The sequence below is a fragment of the Anolis sagrei genome, chromosome 6, assembly GCF_037176765.1.
Source record: "Anolis sagrei isolate rAnoSag1 chromosome 6, rAnoSag1.mat, whole genome shotgun sequence".
NCBI lineage: Eukaryota > Metazoa > Chordata > Lepidosauria > Squamata > Dactyloidae > Anolis > Anolis sagrei.
The window spans coordinates 62,030,802-62,053,293 of NC_090026.1; the positions used below are offsets into that span (position 1 = coordinate 62,030,802).

Here is a 22,492-nt window from a genome sequence, read left to right on the forward strand (position 1 = left end):
AAGAGGCCTTTTTTTAGTGTCAAGCTCAAACCAGTTGCTAGTGTAATTATCCTGGGCTAGATGGTAAATCAGACCTGAGCCCAGTTTGAAAGCACTGATCTTAATCCAATATTCAAGGGCCCACCACCAAGCTCTTGTTGGCAGGGAATTTCCCAAGATTCTAACAGCAAGACACAGGATGGCACACATCTGAGGAACTGGAAGAGGATCCTCAAGAACTGACTGATGTTGATTTATCTTAGGTGTTGAGCCACTAATTCATACGCTGTTGTGTGCCTATTTAAATAAGACAATCAAAACCTATAATCAAAACATTCTTATATAGAAGAGCAGTTATGATGTGATGCAACTCTGATTAACTTAACTATTTTTACTTATTTACTAGCTGTACCCACTGCGCGTTGCTGTGGCCAACCTTCCCTCTTTCTTTCCTTCTTTCCCTCCTTCCTTCTCTCCCTCTTTACTTCCTGTTTTTCCTTCTTTTCTTCCTTCCTTCTCCATCTCTTTCCTTCCTTTCCCCTTTTTCTTTCTTCTTCTGTCTCTCTTTTCTTCCTTCTCTTTCCTTCTTTCTCTACATCTTCCCCCCTTCCTTCACTCCCTCTTTCTTTCCTTCCTTCTTTCCCTTTTTCTTTCCTTCTCTAACTTTTCTTCCTTCCCCCTTTTTTCTTTTCCTCCCTCTTGCTCTCCTTTCTTCCTTCTCTACCTCTTTCCTTCCTTCCTTCCTTCCTTCCTTCCTTCCTTCCTTCTCTCTTTGCTTCCATGCTTCCTTCTCCCTTTCCTTCTTTCTTCCCCCCCTCTTTCTTTTCTTTCTTTCTTTTTTTCCTCCCCTTCCCTCCCTCTTTCTTCCCTTTTTTCTGTATTGCCATTTAGCTTTTCATCATTTAGCTTTTTGGGGGGGTTTTAAGTCCCTTCTGCTGTGATTTTCAGTGTTTTTGTGAGTGAAGGACATACATTGGGTTGTTAGGTGTATTGTGTCCAAATTTGGTGCCAATTCGTCCAGTGGTTTTTGAGTTCTGTTAATCCCACAAACGAACATTACATTTTTATTTATATAGATAGTGTTGTGGAGCTGTTGAGATACTGTTTTTATGGAGAGATTGGCAATATTCACAAACAATTATAAACTAGAATGCCAGAGAATGTTTGCTTATCGTGTATTAGTACTTTGCAAATGTTTGTTGTTTGTCTCATTTGGCTTTTTTATGAGTAATAGTAGCAGCTAGGAACACATTGAGAAGAAAAAGGTTTATATTACATTTAACGAAAAGACCTGATTTGCTCCTGTAAAGAATCTGAAGACGGTGCAGGATGTTGGCTTACAGTTCTTAGATTGTTTGAGATAGGAAGCTGGCTTAGATTTAGCACTGAACTTTTTCTATTAGTAGGAACTGGCTGCTGAAGCTGCTTCTGATGCAGGGAGAAGACAAATGGGAGCAGTTGGACAGAGCATACTTCCCTGCTTGCCCATGAATAAATTACCCAGAACCTGGTATGATTGTTTTGTGACAATATAGTCACTGAGTTTAAAGTATTGCCTATAAATGGTTAGCTCGACTAACAGAAATTAATGTTGCCAAATTGCTTGGAAGATTCCTGGTTGTTTTCCATGAAAACTGAACCCAGTAATCTGAAATCATTAGCTGAGTGCTAGTTCTTTTATAGAAATGAAATCTGCACAATTCATATAAGTAAGGATGAGTCTCTTCATTATAAGAAGCAAATCTTAAGTCACATTAGTGATGGGAAGTGGCATTTCTTTGTGAAGATTCTTGTACAAAGCAACGATAATATCCAGAAAATTCTAGATCTTGAAGAATAGCAGGCTTTGATAAATGTTGATCAGCAACGTAAGGCACCCTTTTGTGGCAGCCAACAAAGCTGTGAGTCCGAACCTCTGAAAACAAAGCTGTTCTCTGTCCCAGAACTTGTAGGACTGGAAGAGTAGCCAGCTGAGGGCAGCCTGAAAAGCTGATAGACAGTGTACAAGGAGACTGAAGTAAGGCCAGGCAGGATGACAACTGGGGTGGTCAAATATTTAATGTGCCAGGAACAAGGAAATTAACTGGTAATTGTACAGACATCGTTTCATGGAGAGTCTTCAGTAGTGACGTAATCTTGGCACTCAATGGGCTGCATGGGAGAGAGGATGCAGCTTATTTTGAGGAGAGTGAAATGGTGTGAGGTCCTTAATGCAATGGAAGGGGTGTTCCATAACTTTAGCACAACAGCTATCCCGTTTTCTCAAGGCTATGAGTTTGCGAGGAAAGACGTGAGCTGTATTGAACAAATTCAATGTGAAATAAGTCAGATCAGGTTTCAGTAAAGCAGATCAGTCAAGATATAGTGGGTCAGATTCAGTCAAGTATGATAGGCAAAACTTAGTGAGGCTGAACTAACTCTCAGGTCAAGGTTGGTCAATTCACATTGGTCTAGTCATGCCAGGCTCCAGTGAGCAGCCTTAAGGACTCTGGAGAGCTCCCACTACACCCTGGTTGCTGAACTGAATTGTGTCAGCAAAAGATTGTAGTCATTGAAGCTTTAAAAGGTTGGCAGTGCCTTTAGAAATAGTTCAGTTTTCTCAATGGTTGTTGGTAACTTTTAAAGGGCTCATGATTTTTTATAACCATGTGTTCTTATGTGGCAACGCCCATGTGGAAACGCCCATGGGAAAGCTCACTCCAGCATCTAAAGATGACAATGAAGTCTTTACGTTGGGCCAGTAGGGAGCTGCTGAAGAATCATAGAAATAATAATAATAATAATAATAATAATAATAATAATAATAATAATAATAATCTTTATTTATAACCCGCCACCATCTCCCCAAAGGGAACTCGGTGTGGCTAACATGAGGCCAAGCCCAAAATAATACAACATAATAAACACACAATAACAAAATACATCATAACAAAATATAAAATAACAAATTCAACAATATAAAACAGCATAGTAAAACCAGACACAGAGGGCGGGCCAAATGTATGAGGTAAAATGTTAAAAAGTTAAAACCCTGGGTGAGATAGGGATAAAAGTGCATTTGTAGGAAAGAGGCCAACAGGGAGGAACCATGGGATTTAGCTATTCTAGGGGTGAGAAGATGCTTTATTCTGAGGGCAGTTGTAGACTAAGACAACCAGATGGGTTGAAATGTAATTCATCTGAATTTTTCTCTGAGAACTGGGCACCACAATTCAAGAGAGATATTGACAAGCTGGAATGTGTCCAGAGGAGGGCGACTAAAATGATCAAGGGTCTAGAGAACAAGCCCTATGAGGAGCGGCTTGGGGAACTGGGCATGTTTAGCCTGAAGAAGAGAAGGCTGAGAGGAGATATGATAGCCATGTATAAATATGTGAGAGGAAGCCACAGGGAGGAGGGAGCAAGCTTGTTTTCTGCTTCCTTGGAGACTAGGACGCGGAACAATGGCTTCAAACTACAAGAGAGGAGATTCCATCTGAACATTAGGAAGAACTTCCTGACTGTGAGAGCCGTTCAGCAGTGGAACTCTCTGCCCCGGAGTGTGGTGGAGGCTCCTTCTTTGGAAGCTTTTAAGCAGAGGCTGGATGGCCATCTGTCAGGGGTGATTTGAATGCAATATTCCTGCTTCTTGGCAGGGGGGTTGGACTGGATGGCCCATGAGGTCTCTTCCAACTCTTTGATTCTATGATTCTATGATTCTATGAACTGGGAACCAACAAGAAAGTATAGTAATAGTTGAAAGAAATTGCTGTTATTATAGTTGTTGTTGATGATGGTGTGTACTTCCAAGTAATTTCTGACTTGCGTTGATGAAACTATAACAGGATTTCCTTGGCATAATTTGTTCAAAGTGGGCTTGTCCTTGTTTTTCTCTGAGGCTGAGATAGTATGATATGCCCAAGGTCACCCAATAATTTTCCATGACCAAGTGGAACCCTAGTTTCCCAGTGTCTTAGTCCAACACTTAGCCTACTATGGCATACTGGTTCATTTCCCCCCCCCCCCCCAATGTGTGTGTGTGTGTATGTGTGTGTGTATATATATATATCCGTAATGTATATATTCTCTCTCTCCCCCCTCTCTCTCCTCTCTCTCTCTCTCTATATATATATATGTATAATTTTTATTGATTAAAAACCTAAAGTTCTTTTTTTGACAATATAAAAGATTAAGGCAGATCGAGATGATTGGGAAGGGTCTGATGGGGTAGCTACAACAGCTTGCGAATGAAAAAGAAAAAAAAAGAAAAATGTATATATTCAATTATGGTTGTAGTCATTTAAATAGTGGACATCTTTTGCACACACTATTAGTTCATTGCCTTTTTTGAAATACTTTTCTAAAATTACAGTGTTCAAGGTGACAATGCAGTTACATTAAAGTTCAATCATTCTTGTTGACCCCCTTCTGAAAACGCTTAAAAGAGATTAATTTAACTCTTTCTCCCTACTTTTATGTTCTGGTCATTGCTTTTGCTTCACCCCAGAGAATTAAATCTTTCCCTTTAAACTAATTTTTGAAGCAACCCATAATAAAATAAAAAAGTCATTTCTGTTTGAGCTTTCTTCTTTTCAAGCTCACTGACCTCTAATTCCTTTGATTCCTTTTTCTTAAGACCTTGAGGGGGAAATGTAGAATAGGGTGGACAGTTATACAATAGGCTTCTAAGTTAATTATGTTCTAATAGTGTTAATGTGTGTTGGGAAACATTGTAAAACAGTCGAGAAAATGTTTAAAGACCAAATATTTATATAAAAATATCAGAATCTGCATTAGGTAGCCATAGCTGATGTTTGGTCTCCTGTTATATGTATAAACCAAAATCTAACCAGTATTATAAGATGTAATTTTCTGGTTGTGTACAAATATTTTGTTAGAAGCATGCAATAACTACATGTAGGTCATTGCAGTGCCACAGGATATTAGTTGAAAGTATCTTGTGGGAATCAATGAAGCTTTCAGCTGTAAAAATAGGGCAGACTTCTCACAACCTCTCTGTATACAGCTCAAAAGAACTTCCAAATAGTTGTTTCTTGTGTCAGTTTTATTTATTCTTAAACTCTAAAATGTTTTATGTGATAATGTTACTCCTTCTTTTTAGTTCTTTGAAGCAGTTCCTGTAAATCTGTTCTAGTTTAATAGTTGCAAGATAGTGTGGAGCTATATATTATTCCAATAAAAAAGTTCCCAGTATAACTTTTTGGGGATCGTTCTGATATATGAGTTATATTCTCTTCTGGATCGGGTGTTCAATATTCATGTAAAAAAAAAAAAAAGCAAATCAGGCAGCTTGATATAGTTATTGATGACCAATTCTGACACATGTTATTGGATAGAATAAGGACCACTTTATTTTACCTATTGACTGTTTAAGATTGAAACCTGAAAAATTTGATAGATGGGAAAAGCAATCTGGTTGGGTAAGAAGCTGGGACAGGTGTCCTCCTGAGACAAAATATCCCCAGTCTCCCCTTGGGCAAAATGCCTGATCCTGAGGGGAAGCAAAATTATTTTGGTACTGGTCACTCTAGACCTAGAGAACTCCCTATTCCTCACACTCAGAAATGTCCAGAAGAGATCCCTTGAACTCCTCAAACAGTAGAGGCAACTGTGGTATTAGGACAGCTGGAGGTATTCAAGAATTGCTTATGGCATATGTGAAGCATTCTCCATGTTCACTCTGGGTTGGTGGAGACTGTAAGATTACATTTGGCAATCCCCACACTCTCTCTGGGTTTGGTGGAGGCCTGCAACCAATTCTTTATGGGTTGTTGTAGGCTTTTTGGGCTATATGGCCATGTTCTAGAAGCATTCTCTCCTGACGTTTCACCTGCATCTATGGCAGGCATCCTCAGAGGTTGTGAGGTCTGTTGGAACTAGGAAAATTGAGTTTATATATCTGTGGAATGTTCAGGGTGGGAGAAAGAACTCTTGTTTGTTGGAGCTAGGTGTGAATGTTTTAATTGGCCACCTTGATTAGCATTTGATGGCCTGGCAGTTTTTTTGGTGTGGCTTGTTAGTGCCTGGGGGAATCTTTTGTGAGAGGTGATTAGCTGTCCCTGATTGTTTCCTCTCTGGAGTTTCCCTGTGTTTGAGTGTTGTTTTACTGTTATAATTTTAAAGTTTTTAAATACGGTAGCCAGTTTTGTTCATTTTCATGGTTTCCTCCTTTCTGTTGAAATTGTCCACGTGCTTATGGATTGTTAGAGTGGTCCAGCAGGTAGACTTCTGCAGGAGATGGTGGAGGCGAAGAAGAGGAAGGACATTGCATGGGCGGCGTGAGTCAGTTCCACATGTAGAAAGCGTTATCTTTTACAGCTTTTGTTGGGGAAGTACAGCCAGCTTTTGCTGGAGGATTTACAGCCCCATAGCTTTTGCTGGGGGAATTCAGTCCCACAGCTCTACAGAGAAGCATAGCTTTTGCTGGGGGAATCCAGTCCCACAGCTCTACAGAGAAGCATAGCTTTTGCTGGGGGAATTCAGTCCCACAGCTCTACAGAGAAGCATAGCTTTTGCTGGGGGAATCCAGTCCCACAGCTTTACAGCCAGCCTTCGCTGGGAATTGAAGACCTTCTTTCCTCTTGGAAATCTACAAAAGGACTCTGTTTGGTAAGGTCCACTCGCTGCAGCCATAACGCAATTTGGACTGGATGTAGGGGCCCACGCCAGCAGAGCCTAAGACAGATTGCCCAGGTAGAGGTCAAGGATTTCCCTGATAGTGAAGAAACAGTTCATGAAGATAGTTGCCTGTCCCTTGTGGACAAGATTAACAAAGCCACCAGTTGATTCATAGCCTTAAAGTATTTGTTTGATTTATTGAAGACCTAAGCACTAATAAAGAACTTCGTTAAACTTTCCAAGTTTCTAAAGACTTTGTTTAGGGAAATCTATAGGGCTTCTAATCTGAGGCATCCCCAGCGTCCCATTGGGCATACAGAGCACGTCCTGTCTACAGACCTTTTCACAGGCCCAGAGCGTGACAGCACAGGGATATTAAATGTTCCCTTCCCTGTTCTATCCAAAACTGTACCGATATATATCTATAGAGAGAGGGGGGGGGGGGGGAGAAAGGGAGGGCCCTGTTCTGACTTACATACAAATTTAACTTAAGAACAAACCGACAGCACCTACAGTATCTTGTCTGTAACTTGGGTACTGCCCGTACAAACATCTTTTGGTGAAGGACAAGGCTCTGGAACCTCCTCTTTAAGTCCTGGGAACTGGGAGATGGAGAAAGAGAAGGAGTCTGCCCTTGAGGCTGACATCTTTGTTTGCTCTCTCATTTAGAGACCTTCCAGTAAATGGCCACCCGAAGAACAACCCAATTGTTGGACTTTTGGGGCTTAGGTGTTTAATGAAAGGGAAAGCTGAAGAGTCTTTCAAGAGTTGACACCTGGTCAAGAATTTGCTGAATTTCATCTAGTATTTGTACAAGTTGCCATCTGCATACAGATCTAGACATGTTTCATTATTTCTGGATGTATATTTTCTGATTATATATGAGATTGTGTCAAAAAATTAGCAAAAAAAAAAAAAGAAGGAAAAAATGAATGAAAAAAAAGAAGTTGCGGAATTTAATATTACTGCACTCTGAATTGGTGGTATTCAGCTAGAAGCATACCCAATATCCAAAGAAGCCATTCACTTCACAAATATACATATTTCTAATAATATATTTCCGATACCATAAAAATCAGTATTGAATCCATGGCTAAAAATCAGGAGTGAATCTGTGGCTAAAAATTACAGAATTAAATATCAGAAATAGTGTGTACATTTCCTCCTTTCATACAATGGAAACCTCATTCCCACTGGTTGTAGCTTAGGAACCGGTACAGCTAAGTGAAATCATTCCATACTGTCCATAAAAGAGAGTGATAGCCAGCTGTTAGTAATGCTTTGCCATGGCACAACAGTCTGAGCTTGGCAACCATTCATTTGTACAAAGAGTTTCTATGTGATCTCATCCCTATATAGAAAAGAGCTGGGATTCTAGTCTAGTCTCCAACTTAACTTCTTTTCTAAATTATACTCCACTTTTTAATGATGATTCTAGCTGAATTGAAAGCATTTCTACTTAGTTCCTGTAAATTAAATGTATAGTTAACCCTAAGCTTTCATGCCAGATAGAAAGAACTTCCTGACGATAAGAACAGTTTGGCCATGGACTACACTGTGTTGGTGTCTCCTTCTCTGGAAGTCTTTAAGCAGAGGCTGTATGGCTATCTGTCAGGAGTGCTTTGATTCGATGTTCCTGCATGGCAAGGGGTTGGACTGGATTCTATGATTCTACATGATTCATGTAGAGACATCAGACTGGCAACAAAGATCCGCCTAGTCAAAGCCATGGTATTCCCTGTAGTAACCTACGGATGTGAGAGCTGGACCTTAGGGAAGGCTGAGCGAAGGAAGATCGATGCTTTTGAGCTGTGGTGCTGGAGGAAAGTTCTGAGAGTGCCTTGGACTGCGAGAAGATCCAACCAGTCCATCCTCCAGGAAATAAAGCCCGGCTGCTCACTGGAAGGAAGGATACTAGAGACAAAGTTGAAGTACTTTGGCCACATCATGAGGAGACAGGAAAGCCTAGAGAAGACAATTATGCTGGGGAAAGTGGAAGGCAAAAGGAAGAGGGACCGACCAAGGGCAAGATGGATGGACAGCATCCTTGAAGTGACTGGACTGACCTTGAAGGAGCTGGGGGTGGTGACGGCCGACAGGGAGCTCTGGCGTGGACTGGTACATGAGGTCACGAAGAGTCGGAGACGACTGAACGAATGAACAACAACAACATGATTCCCACAACAGTGGAATATGGCAAAGAAATTACCTTCTTCCCCAATATGCATGCTACAGACTCTGCTGCTGAAATAAGCTGTATGTATCTGAACATTCCCAAATTCTGTGGAATAATTAATTACAGTTGCCCCTCCATATCTGCAGGTTAAACTTGATTGATTTGCAGAGGGATGGGATGGTGGCTTTTGTATGTGCAAAAGCTGTGTTTCAGTTAAACATAAAAAACCCAATATTATGGTAACCAAACTGATTGATAACTAGCAAATAGAGGGAGAAAACATGGAGGCAGTGACAGACTTTGTATTTCTGGGCACGAAGATAACTGCAGATGCAGACTGCAGCCAGAAAATCAAGAGACGTTTACTTCTTGGGAGGAAAGCAATGACCATTCTCGATAAAGAGTAGAGACATCACACTGGCAATGAAGATCCGCATAGGTAAAGCAATGGTATTCCCCGTAGCAACCTATGGATGCGAGAGCTGGACTATAAGGAAGGCTGAGTGAAGGAAGATAATCTTTTTTTTTTATGTTTAACTGCAACCCAGCTTTTGCACTTTCTTCTTTCACCTTGATTAGAAGGCTCCTCAGCTTCTCCTCACTTTTGGCCATCAAAGTGGTATCATCTGCATATCTAAGGTTGTTAATGTTTCTTCCAGCAATTTTTACCCCAGCCTTGCATTCATCAAGCTCCGCACATCGCATGATGTGTTCTGCATTCAAATAAACCATATGTTGTGCTTTTTTTTTATACAAACAAACCAAAGTAGCAGCTGAGACTGGGTTTGCATGTCTGTACTCAGATCAGGCCCGTAGCCAGGATTTCGTTTCCGGGGGGGGGGGGGGGGGGATTTTTTCAGGGGGGGGTTGGGGGGGGGCTGAGTTTCAGGGGGGGGGCTGAGTCTGAGTGAAAGAGGGTCTACCCTAGCAAACCTTTTGTATCATTACCCCAATACCCCCATGCATATGGGATATATTGAGTATGGTGATCAGATCATGATATGAATAAACATAACAGTTTAAATAATGCACCAGTAAGGCCTTTTTGCGAACCGCCATGAGAATTTCGGGGGGGGGGGGGGCTGAAGCCCCTCAACCCCCCCCCCCCGGCTACATGCCTGACTCAGATGCTCCCTTACCTGTAATGATATTTGTTCATATGTTGAACAGTCGGATCAGATGGGCGCAATGTGTCTTGTGGCAGAATTGTTAACAGGCTTTTAAAAAGTGGTGGTGAATACAGTGTCCTCAGAAAATACAATTGACCATCCTTAATTTAAAAGGAAAACTTTGAATCATAGAATCATAGAATCACAGAGTTAGAAGAGACCTCGTGGGCCATTCAGTCCAACCCCCTGCCAAGAAGCAGGAAAATCGCATTCAAATCACCCCTGACAGATGGCCATCCAGCCTCTGCTTAAAAGCCTCCAAAGAAGGAGCCTTCACCACACTCTGGGGCAGAGTGTTCCACTGCTGAACAGTTCTCACAGTTAGGAACTTCTTCCTCATATTCAGGTGCAATCTGCTTTCTTGTAGTTTGAGGCCATTGTTCCATGTCCAGGCAGCAGAAAACAAGCTTGCTCCCTCCTCCTCCCTATGACTTTCCCTCACATATTTATACACGGCCATCATGTCTCCTCTCAGCCTTCTCTTCTTCAGGCTAAGCATGTCCAGCTCCTTAAGCCTCTCCGCATAGGGCTTGTTCTCCAGACACTTGATCATTTTAGTCGCCCTCCTCTGGACACATTCCAGCTTGTCAACATCTTCCTTAAATTTCAGTGCCCAGAATAGGACACAATATTCCAACTGTGGTCTGACCAAGGCAGAGTAGAGGGGTAGTGTGACTTCCCTAGATCTAGACACTATACTCCTATTTATGCATCCCAAAATCCCATTGGCTTTTAAGATTCTGCACTGCATTGTTGGCTCATGTTTAACTTCTTGTCCACGAGGACTCCAAGATCTTTTTCACACATACTGCTGTCAAGCCGGGCGTTCCCCATTCTACATCTTTGCATTTCATTTATTCTGCCTAAGCGGAGTATCTTGCATTTGTCCATGTTGAAATTCATTTTGTTAGTTTTGGCCCATCTTTCTAATCTGTTAAGATCGTTTTGAATTCTTTTGTTGTTGTTGTTCATTCGTTCAGTCGTTTACGACTCTTCATAAATTCTGCTCCTGTCTAAATACCTATTTTATATTTTTGATTTCCTCCCTCAAACCAATTGCATTTAGTCCCCTTCTCACCTGTCTTCTTCCTCTTACTGACCACTTTCAGTTATTCTTATCCCAAGTGCAAAAGTTTCAATAATTTGGTATAAACAATGCTTTACAAATTCCAATTCAGATATAGAATTTGAGTAAATACTGGAAGTCGTAGGGCAGTGTTTCTCAACGTGGGGGTCGGGACCCCTGAGGGGGTCGCAAGGGGGTGTCAGAGGGGTCGCCAAAGACCATAAGAAAACACAGTATTTTCTGATGGTCATGGGGATTCCATGTGGGAAGTTTGAGCCAATTCTGTCGTTGGTGGAGTTCAGAATGTTCTTTGATTGTAATGAACTATAAATCCCAGCAACTACAACTCCCAAGTGTCAAGATCTATTTTCCCCAGACTTCACCTGTGTTCACATTTGGGCATATTGAGTATTCATGACAAGTTTGGTCCAGACCCACCATTGCATGAGTCCACCTATATCCAGTTTTCTCTGGATATAGGTGAACTACAACTCCCAAACTCAAGGTCAATGCCCATCAAATCCTTCCAGGTTTTCCATTGGTCATGGGAGCCAAGTTTGGTTCAAATCCATCGCTGGTGGAGTTCAGAATGCTCTTTGATTATAAGTGAATTATAAATCCTAGCAACTACAACTCCCAAATTCCAAAATCAATCCTCCCCCAACCCCACCAACATTCACATTTGGGTGTATTGGGTATTTGTGCCCAGTTTGGTTCAGTGAATGAAAATGCATCCTGCATATCAGATATTTACATTATGATTTATAACAGTAGTAAAATGACTGTTATGAAGTAGCAACGAAAACAATATTATGGTTGGGGGTCACCACAACATGAGGGACTGTATGAAGGGGTCACGGCATTAGGAAGGTTGAGAACCACTGTCCTAGGGTGACAGGCAAGATAGGTTCTGTAGGTCTGTTCTTAATTTGAATTAGTATGTAAGTCAGAACAGTCAAATGTATATGTATGTATGCACATATTTGCTTAATATGCACAAACTACTGAGATATTGAAATAAGATTCGTGGATTTATTTTCAGTGTAGTTTTTCTGCAACTTCTTTTCAGATAAGTAGGAGTGGATATGGAGTCTGCTGTGGGAGGAAGCCATTTCCTGAATGCACCAGCTTTGAGTCACTTTTTTTAAGGGCTCCCATTCGAGCGCTTACACCTCCCTAATGTGCCTGTGTGTGTTTCTGACTGTGTGCCAAGGAGAAAAAGGAGATGGGGGAGGAGGAGGAGGAGGAGGAGAAGTAGCAGCCAAGGCATTAGATTAACACAGCTGGCAAACATAATAGACAATGTGGGCTTCTTTTTCTTTAACGTAAGATCTGACCTTATTTAGCTCATATTCTCGTTTGTTTAAAATGCTGGTCTGTTTTCATGAGTGCTCCTAAATCTTCAAAAGCTTATACGGAGCAATGAGTGTGGAGCGGGGAGGGGAAGGAAGTAGAGGCAGCAGTAGTGTGCAGCTCAAAAGTTCTTAACTTGCAACGAAATGACATCAGCTTCTTCCAAGAGGTGGGCTTTTTGAGAGTGAGTTGGCAAAGAAACAGTCCAAGGAATGTGCTTGCTTTGGATTGTGGGATTTTTCTTCTCTTCCTGAACTTTTTTTTATATATACAGGTAGTTCCTGAGTCGTTGTGTTCTAATGTTCTTTTATATGCAGGTTTTAAAAGAGAAATCTTATTGGGGAGGGATAATTTGGAAGTCGGTGAGTTGTGTGGGAAATGATTACATCAGTTTCAGGGAGGGCTAGGATTGGTCTGTACAGTATGGTTTGATTCACTGCCTAAAAGATTTTGTGTAACCCTTTGAGTGAAGCACCAGCAGAGTTAGCTGCCTCCCCCAGAAAATAAAATAAGTGTGCTTGCAACCAGGGATTTGCAGCTCAGGTACACGAGTCCCTTGAAACTAAAGCAACCTGGATGTTGCACCCTCGAGTTGCAGAGGATTTGAAAAGGCAAAGAAAAAACTCTTTCAAGAGATACTATCTGTATTTTAAAATGCCATCTTGTTCTTCTGACTGCTGCCTTTTACGTGGTGTTGAGGTAAGATTCTGTTTCTTTCTCTTTCTCTCCCCCCCTCTCTCCACATCACATTACTTCACCATTGCAGAGAGCTTGCTGACTTCACCATCATCCTTTTCATTCTTCTCTTGTTCCTCCTGGGAACTAGAATGTGCATTTTAAATATAAGGGTTAACACAGGGTTAAATTATGATGCTCTGTATTTGATCCTGGGGGAATAGTTTTTCCCCCCTGTATAAGCTGCGTAAGGCTGTAATATGGAATCATCCATCTAATTGAGAGTCACAGAGAGCTGGCTGACAATAATGTTCTCATTAATACTTAGAAAATAAAGAATATTCATATATAGTTAGAAGAAAATAATGTTTGTGTTTCCATTGTGGCTGATTTTCTAACTTTTTTTTACAATTTAAACTGCAAATGGAAAACTCATTAGTACCAAACAAGACTGCTATATTTTTTTAAAAAAAAATTTTTTATTGGTTTTTTGCTTTACAAAATTGCATTAAAATCACAGGAAAGGCATAGTGAGGTAGATGAGGGGTAGGCAAGGCTGGGAAGGGAGGGCTGCAGGGGAGGGAAGGGGGGTTAGGAAGTGAGGGGAAATGGGGAAGGGATATAGCAGTGGTTCTCAACCTTCCTAATGCCGTGACCCCTTAATACAGTTCCTCATGTTGTGGTGACCCCCAACCATAAAATTATTTTCATTGTTACTTCATAAATGTAATTTTGCTACTGTTATGAATCATAATGTAAAGACCCGATATGCAGGGTGTATTTTCATTCACTGGACCAAATTTGGCACAAATATCCAATGTGCCCAAATTTGGATACTAGTGGGGTCGGGGGAGGGTTTTTATCATTTGAGAGTTGTACTTGCTGGGATTTATAGTTCATCTACAATCAAAGAGCATTCTGATCCCCACCAATGGTGGAACTGAACCAATCTTGGCACACAGGACTCCCATGACCAACATAAAACACTAGCAGGATTTGGTGGGCATGGATCTTGAGTTTGGGAGTTGTAGTTCACCTACATCTGTGGACTCAAACAATGATGGATCAGGACCAAATATGGCAGAAATATGCCCAAATGTGAACACTGGTGGAGTTTGGGGGAAATAGACCTTGGCATTTGGGAGTTGTAGTTGCTGGGATTTATAGTTCACTTACAATCAAAGAGCATCTGAACTCCACCAACAATAGAATTGGACCTAACTTTCCACATGTAACCCAGATGACCAAGAGAAAATACTGTGTTTTCTTATGGTCTTTGGCGACCCCTTGGACACCCTCTCGCGACCCCCCCAGGGGTCCCGACCCCCAGGTTGAGAAACACTGGGATATAGGGATGGGATGGGACGGGTACTTCCAGGTTCTCTCAGTGTGATTTGTCTAGTCTACAATTCTACAATTGTGTACTTTTTAAATAATCTATACATAGTATATTCTTCTTATTGATTATCTATATTCAAACATATAATCCAGCACACATTTTTAAACCTTTGCTTGAATCAAGTATCAATTTCTTATTTCAAACAATTCCTGAATTCCTTTTATAGATCCATTATATATGTCTTCTTATTTTCCCCTCTTATAAATTCCAACAATGCTTTCCAGTCTGTTGTTTGGGGTTTTGTGTAGTTTTGTGAAATTCTTTGTGTAAGTATGTCCATATTTATTATGTCCATTATGTATTGTCCATTGTTCAATTGTTGGTATTTCTTTGCATTTCCACATTTTTGCTAAAGTCATTCTTGCAGAGTAGAAAAGTAGAAAAAGTAGAAAAAGTAGAAAAAGTAGAAAAAGTAGAAAAAGATCTTGTCTTCATTCTTTTCCATTTTAATGTCCAGTAATCCTAGTAGTAATATTTCTGGTGTTGGATCGAATTTTATGTTTAGGATTTTTTTTCTATCGTTTTGTGTATTTGAGTCCAGTAATTTTTGATTTTTCTGCAGTCCCACCACATATGCATAAATTTGCCTTAAGACTGCTATATTTTCAATGGATACATTTTTGTTGAAGGCTTTTATGGCCGGAATCACTGGGTTGTTGTAGGTTTTTGCGGGCTATATGGCCATGTTCTAGAGGCATTTTCTCCTGACGTTTCGCCTGCATCTATGGCAAGCATCCTCAGAGGTAGTGAGTTCTGTTGGAACTAGGAAAAAAGGGTTTATATACCTCACTACCTCTGAGGATGCTTGCCATAGATGCAGGCAAAACGTCATGAGAAAATGCCTCTAGAACATGGCCATATAGCTCGGAAAAACCTACAACAACCCGGATAAATTTTTATTTGGATTTTGCTGTAAAGCCATAAATGGTGAAAGGCCCCAAATTGGAGGATATATCACTAGACCCATCTACCTCTGACAAATTGTTTCAGAATTTCGAATGTCCTTTATATGTTTTTAAAAATAAAATAAAAATCAGTTACTACACAAACAGTGAATTTTTGCTTATTTCATACCTTGCAATATTGATGGCATACATTCTGTCAGTCCTTTCTGGAAAGGAAAACCAGCCCATCAAAAAATAACTGAGCCAGAAACTCGATCCAAAAGCATTATGTTTGGAGGCATAAGTATATGGGACCACAGTAATGCGCATTATTTGTCTTCTTAGGCACAGTAGTCATCTTCCCAAGAATATCATTTCTTTTTAAATGAAGTATTGAACCTGTGTGGGTAATGAGCATGTGTGAATGCCTTGGGTTTCACTGGTTAGGATTGAGAAAAATATTTCTATTTGTAATACCTCACTTTCCCTCCTTATTTATTTATTTATTTATTTATTTACAGCAGTGTTTCTCAACCTTTCTAATGCCGCAACCCCTAAATACAGTTCCTCATATTGTGGTGACCCCCAACCATAACATTAATTTCGTTGCTACTTCATAACTGTAATTTTGCTCCTGTTATGAATCAGAATGTACATATCTAGTATGCAGGATGTGTTTTCATTCAGTGGTGCAAATTTGGCACAAATACCTAATATACCCAAATTTGAATACTGATGGGGTTGATTTTGTCATTTGGGAGTTATAGTTACTGGGCTTCACCTACAACCAAAAGCATTCTGAACTCCACCAACAATGGAATTGAACCAAACTTGGCATACCGAACTCCCATGACCAATAGAAAATATTGGAAGAGTTTGGTGGGCATTGACCTTGAGTTTGGGAGTTGTAGTTCACCTACATCTAGAAAGTACTGTGGACTCAAATAATGATGGATTTGGACCAAACTTGTCACAGATCCTCAATATGCCCAAATGTGAACACTGGTGGGGTTTGGGGAAATGATACTTGACATTTGGGAGTTGTAGCTGCTGGGATTTATAGTTCACTTACAATCAAAGAGTATTATGAACCCCACCAATGATAGAATTGGGCCAGACTTCCACACAGAACCCCCATGACCAACATAAAATAATGTGTTTTCTGATGGTCTTAGGTGACCCCTCTGACACCCCTTCGTGACCCCTCCAGGGGTCCTGACCCCCAGGTTGAGAAACACTGATTTAAAGCATTTATATGCTGCCCTTCTCACCCTGAAAGGGATTCAGAGTGGCTTACAATATATATTTTCATACAATATATTATATTATTAGCATAGTACAATATCAGTATTATATATTACTATATTGCACTATATAATTATATTGTAATATTATTAGTAATATTACATGTAATGTAAATATATAATTATAATATTGTATTATTATTGCTAGTATTTTATTGTATTACATTATAATATTATAAATATTATATGTATATACAATATACTATATTACATTATTAGTAAAGACAAGATGGAAATGTCTTCTGCTCCCCTCTGACTTCGCTCTGGCCCAAGCAGCCGTTTAAACTAGTGGTTCCCAAATTTTGGTACTCTCTGTGTTTTGGATTTTAGCTTCCAGAATTCCTGACCATTGAGCAAGCTGGCTAGGCATTCTAGGATTTGAGACTCAAATCAACTATAGAGGATCAGAGTTTGGGAATCACGGGTTTAAACATATGGAATTATTTAGAAGTGCTTGATTTATATACTTTATTCAGATAGAAATATTAATATTTTCTAGTACAATGTTTTGACTGTGTCTAAAGTTCATTGCACAAAGTATACCAAACAATGACCACTGTTCACTTTTGTTGGGCATTCCCCCCACCCTAATATATGAGTCTTCTGTCTATAAAAGTATATCATTCTTTTGTATTGCAGGATGTAAAAGTCTTTAGTGAAGATGGGACGTGCAAGGTGGTTGAGATCTTAGCAGATATGACAGCCCGAGATCTTTGCCAGCTTCTTGTTTATAAAAGTCATTGTGTGGACGACAACAGCTGGACCTTGGTGGAGCATCATCCTCTTCTAGGACTAGGTAGGGAAAAATTCAGAAGGGACATTTGTCTTAAATGTCAACATGTAGTAGTAAATGAGTTGTATAAGACCTTGTTCCACGTCTTATAAAAACCGTGAATGGCTTTATATTTGTAAGAAGAGAAAAGAACTGTCAAGCATCAATTTGGACACTACACATATGAAGTTGTTAAATGGTGGTGTGTGTGTTGATTTGACTATATCACAGAGAATATTCAAAGTCTAATGGATGTAGATATTTACATATTGTATATACTCGAGTATAAACTGACCCGAATATAAGCCGAGGCACCTAATTTTACCAAAAAAACAAAACAAAACAAAACCTTGGAAAATGTATTGACTTGAGTATAAGTCGGGGTAAATTTAAAAATAAAGATAGATACCAATAAAATTACATTAATTGAGGCATCAGTAGGTTAAATGTTTTTGAATATTTACGTAAAATTGTAATTTAAAATAAGACTGTCCAACTCTGATTAAACCTCTATTCTAACCCCCTTCAATGTAAATGTGTTTATGTATTCTTCCAATAATAATAGAGTAAAATAATAAATATAATAAAATAGTAAAATAATGGAACTGTAATAATAACAGTAATAATAGAGTAAAATAATAACAGTGATAATAATAGAGTAAAATAGCAAATGTGATAATAATAGAGAAATATAATAAATGTCATAAAATAATAGAGTAAAATAATGTAAATGTAATAATAATAATAATAATAATAATAATAATAATAACAACAACAACAATAAATAGAATAAAATAATAAATGTAATAAAAATAAAAAATAATTAAAGAGTAAAATAATAAATAACTTTGACTCGAGTATAAGCCGAGGGGGCTTTTTCACCATAAAAGGGCTAAAAAACTCGGCTTGTACTCGAGTATATATGGTATTTATTCTGACAGTCTCAAATACATTAAGGAACTATGCCTATTTCTAACTAACTCTATTACATATTGATGGATATTATCAGAATGGGACACCTATAACATGTACGTGATTTCTTTGTGGATATATAAGATTTTGGCACATATGAGGCTCTCTGTATCTGCGTTTATTATTCTGGCAGGTTAACAGTTTCTGAAAAATATTTGGACTCCCAGCAGAAAGCTGGCTTTTCTTGTAACCTCGGCTAATGAGCAGGAGAGAAGCTTGGTACTCTGAGCCTGAAGAAAAGCTTTGAAGTGTGTGCAGGTTGAAACATATTGGAATTTTTAAAAATCAACAAATCATGAATGCATCGAACACTTTGTGATGCAGCTCTGGTTTCTTCTTTTCTCTATGCAGCAGCTCTTTCACATTGAAATTGAGATGCCGCAATTACTGTTTACTCCAAAAAGATTGTCAAATATTGCATGCATATAAAATTATTATTAATAATTAACATTGAATTTCACTTGGATGAAATAAAATCTATTATTGCATAAGGGAAAAATAGTAGCGATGCTGTTAGCAGAATTTAATGAAATCTTTGGGTCAATGCATCATCAAAATATCTTTCAGAAATAGCAAGCTTTTTGATAGAAATCTTCTGCAGAAGAGAACTCATGTTTCATATTTGGAATGCCTTGAATACCCTTAATGGCATAGAAGATTGTAGTTTCTCAATCTGTACTAGCAGAGTAGTCTGGTGTGGTCATGTTTTTCAGGTCAGATATGAATTCAATACAAAATAATACATTTTTAAAAGGCTCTTAAAAACTATGAAATAAAACATGGCAACTGGCATTCAAATCTCTTACAGCAGTTGTTTTAGTTTATATTAATTTTAAAATTCTAGGTCCTGCTTTTAGGCCTTTTTCATTTTAGATTACCACAATATTGTACGAACAGAAATCTTTCTCCTTTGTGTGCAACATCTTTCTCCTGCCAGTTTCATTCAGTGATGCCACAATTCAGTGCCCGTGACATCACAATAGCTTCCATGGTGACTAATTGTGTTGTCAAACTCTGCTGTGTGACACCTCTGAATGAATTAGGCAGGAGGATGATTAGGAAATCAAAAGCTTCTGTTTACCCACAAATAATGTGGTAATTAACAATGATGGGAAAGAAACCATATACATATCAGTCAGTATTTTGTTTCAAATGCATCCTGTATTTGTCGAAGCTATTCTTATACCAAAAAAGCAATGTAGATTCCTGCCTTGTGTGGTGTGCAAATAAGAACTTAGTGAAGCCATTCCACAGTGTAGGAATGGCTACCATATATAATTTCCATAGTTACATGTATTGAATACTTGTTGCTTCTCACTGATTAAAAATTGAAAGCTCAGTTTCTGTGATTCACACAAGCATAATTGGTGTTGCATACATGAAGCTCAGGCCTAGTGTAGTATGGGGTCAGAATCTTGATTTTTTGCTTTCAGTTGAGCAGAGTTGAAAATTTAAACTATGGTTAGTCTTAACTGTGGTTTATTTAAAGAAGATGACTTCATAGACAATGGTTTGGAGACAGATTGTTTCTTCTTACTTCTTGTATTGTTGTGTTTGGGCTCGGCCTCATGTAAGCCGCACCGAGTCCATTGGGGAGATGGTAGTAGGGTACCAATAAAGTGTTGTTATTATTATTATTATTCGTAGTCTTTGTGAATCATACAAATGGGTTGTTTTATTTATTTATTTACAGTATTTATATTCCCCCCTTCTCACGCTGGAGGGGACTCACAAACGTGTATAGAATTAGCAAAGATGGAGTGTCTGAAAGCTAAGGATGTATATATATATAACTATTATCAATATGTAGAGAGTTGGTAAAAAAGGAGCCACCTCTTTGTGAGGGCTTATTATATTGATGTTAGGCATGGGTATGTTGGTGATAGGCATGGGTATGTAAGAGAATTAGTTAGCGAAGGTGAGGTGTGTTTAAACTATGTAAGAAGTGAGGAAAATTTTGCAGATGTTAGGCATGGGTATGTTGGTGTTAGGCATGGGTATGTAAGAGAATTAGTTAGCGAAGGTGAGGTGTGTTTAAACTATGTAAGAAGTGAGGAAAATTTTGCAGATGTGTTGACGAAAGCTTTAGGTGAATTAAAGTTTCTAAGGTTGTCAGAAATGTTGGGTTTAGTCAGTGCATGACGAGGGGTGTCAGGTTTTACAATGTATTGTAATGTATAGCTGAGTCATGTACTGCTAATGGGCTTCTATTGGAAATGCTGAGTCATGCATTCACTGTATATAGGGAATCATTTGGGGAATGTGTTCTGGCCTAGTCCAGGTGATTGTGAATGATGTAATCCTGGGTCTGAGTTAAGTCAATGAGTTGGGAACCAGTCAGTGATTGCTATGTGTAAATGAATTGTATATAAGGAAGTCATGTACAGTGTATATTTCTCCTTGTGCTGTGATGCTGTTCGTTGAAGGCTATATGTAATTAAAAGAACCTGTCTGCTAAGACAAGGTATAACTGTATTCTGTGGTAAGTTTGTAATATCATCTAGACTGGGGGAAAGACAATGGTAACTGACAATGGCCGGGCATGTGCTCAAGTGTCTGTTAAAGGTTCCAGAGTGACTGCAGGCTGTGGGAGCAGTTGACTGAAAATACTGTGCAGGAAGAAGCTACTGGAAAGCGGTGAAGTTGTGCAACTGATCTGCTGAATTGTGAAGTTAATCTCAAGCTATTTAACTTTCCAGCTTTCATGAGGATATTCTGTCCACCAGGGGAGCTGTTGCTTCACCATCCACTTGTGACACTGATGGAGTACTTCCTCATTCTTTTTTGCTTGCTTGCTGAAGATTTTATGGCATCGTAAATTAGTTACATTAGCCTTTCCGCATAAGCGGTACCTAAATTTCCTACTTGACAGATGCAACTGTCTTTCGGGCTGCAAAGGTCGACAGCAAGCTACACAAAGGGCGGAAACTCACTCTGTTCCACGCTGGCTTCCAACTCATGACCTTCCGGTCAGTAGTGATCTTAATGCAGCTGACTCCCAGTAAGCTGTGCCACAGTCCCGGTGCTGTTATTTTACACCTGCTCATAGCACTTTGGAACCTTCTAGAGCTCTAAAAGATACTTTTTGATAGTAGCCGCACCCAGTCTCCCCAATAGTATAAAAAGGTGGACATTGCCAGAGCCTCAGTTTCTTTTTTGTCCACTGTGGCAACAGCATGTTTAGGAGGCTTCACAGACTTTGGTGGTTCAATCTGGCTTCTCGTTTTGGCTTCTCCCACAGCATTTTGGCATTGATCTACTCTCTGCTCTCTTGGTCTGATGATTTCTGTACTTTGACAATCCCTCATGTTTTTCAACTTGGTACGTCTAATGTGTTTCCTTTCCGGTTCTCTTCAATTTATGCAATCTTGCTGCTTGGTTCAAGAAATACCTTAAATGTGTGGGCAAGTCGCATACTATCTTTTTGCAAGCACTGCCAGGCTTTCACTTCAGCAGCTTGTAAGAATAGGGAACAGCAGCTCCAAAATCCAAAGCACAGAATGAGCTCAGGTTTGCTAGAAAGGTGAAATACAACAAAAGGAAGAACAAGGAAATAGTAGGGCCACTGTGTACAGGTAATGATGAAATGCTAACAGAAGACAAAGGAAGAACTACTCAACAACTTATTTTTCCCTAGTCTTCTCCCAAAAGGTTAAATGTTCTGCCATTGTCGTTATTTTTGCTTTTGTTGATTTGCTTAGTTATTGTGGAGTTATGTTATTTTGTTCATTGTCTGATTTGCTTTGTTATTGTGATGTTACGTTCTTATTGTATTGTGTTTTGAGGCTTCGGCCTGTGTAAGCCGCATCGAGTCCTCTGGGAGATGCTAGCGGGGTACAAATAAAGTTAATAATAATAATAATAATAATAACAGTGCTCAACTTAGCAGATGATGAAGTAGGGGAAATGTAGCATAGACTAGGTAAATAGGTAGTGCAGGAATATCTGAGTCATCAGAATTCAAGTTTCCAAGGTCAGGTGAATTACATCCAAATGTATTCAAAGAACTGGCAGAAGCCATTCCAGAAACCATGGCAGTCTGTGAGAATTCCTGAAGAACAGGAATTTGCAGAGCCCCCCTGTGAAGAAGCCTGTATATTACTGCTACTAATTGTAAAGGCTTGG

The 22,492-nt window shown here is 39.3% G+C and overlaps 1 protein-coding gene across 4 annotated transcripts in view; it reads left to right on the forward strand.

The window, feature by feature from the left end:
* The window catches only part of GRB10 (growth factor receptor bound protein 10), a 126,791-nt gene that overhangs the window by 75,719 nt on the left and 28,580 nt on the right, over window positions 1–22,492 (forward strand). For 3 of the 4 annotated variants that reach the window (XM_060781515.2, XM_067470155.1, XM_067470154.1), the window contains exon 6: window positions 17,263–17,419. In XM_060781515.2, the coding sequence (XP_060637498.2) occupies window positions 17,263–17,419 (157 nt within the window). Of the gene's footprint in view, window positions 1–12,259; window positions 13,061–17,262; window positions 17,420–22,492 lie in introns of those variants that run through there. The other variant, XM_067470156.1, reaches the window with a different exon arrangement.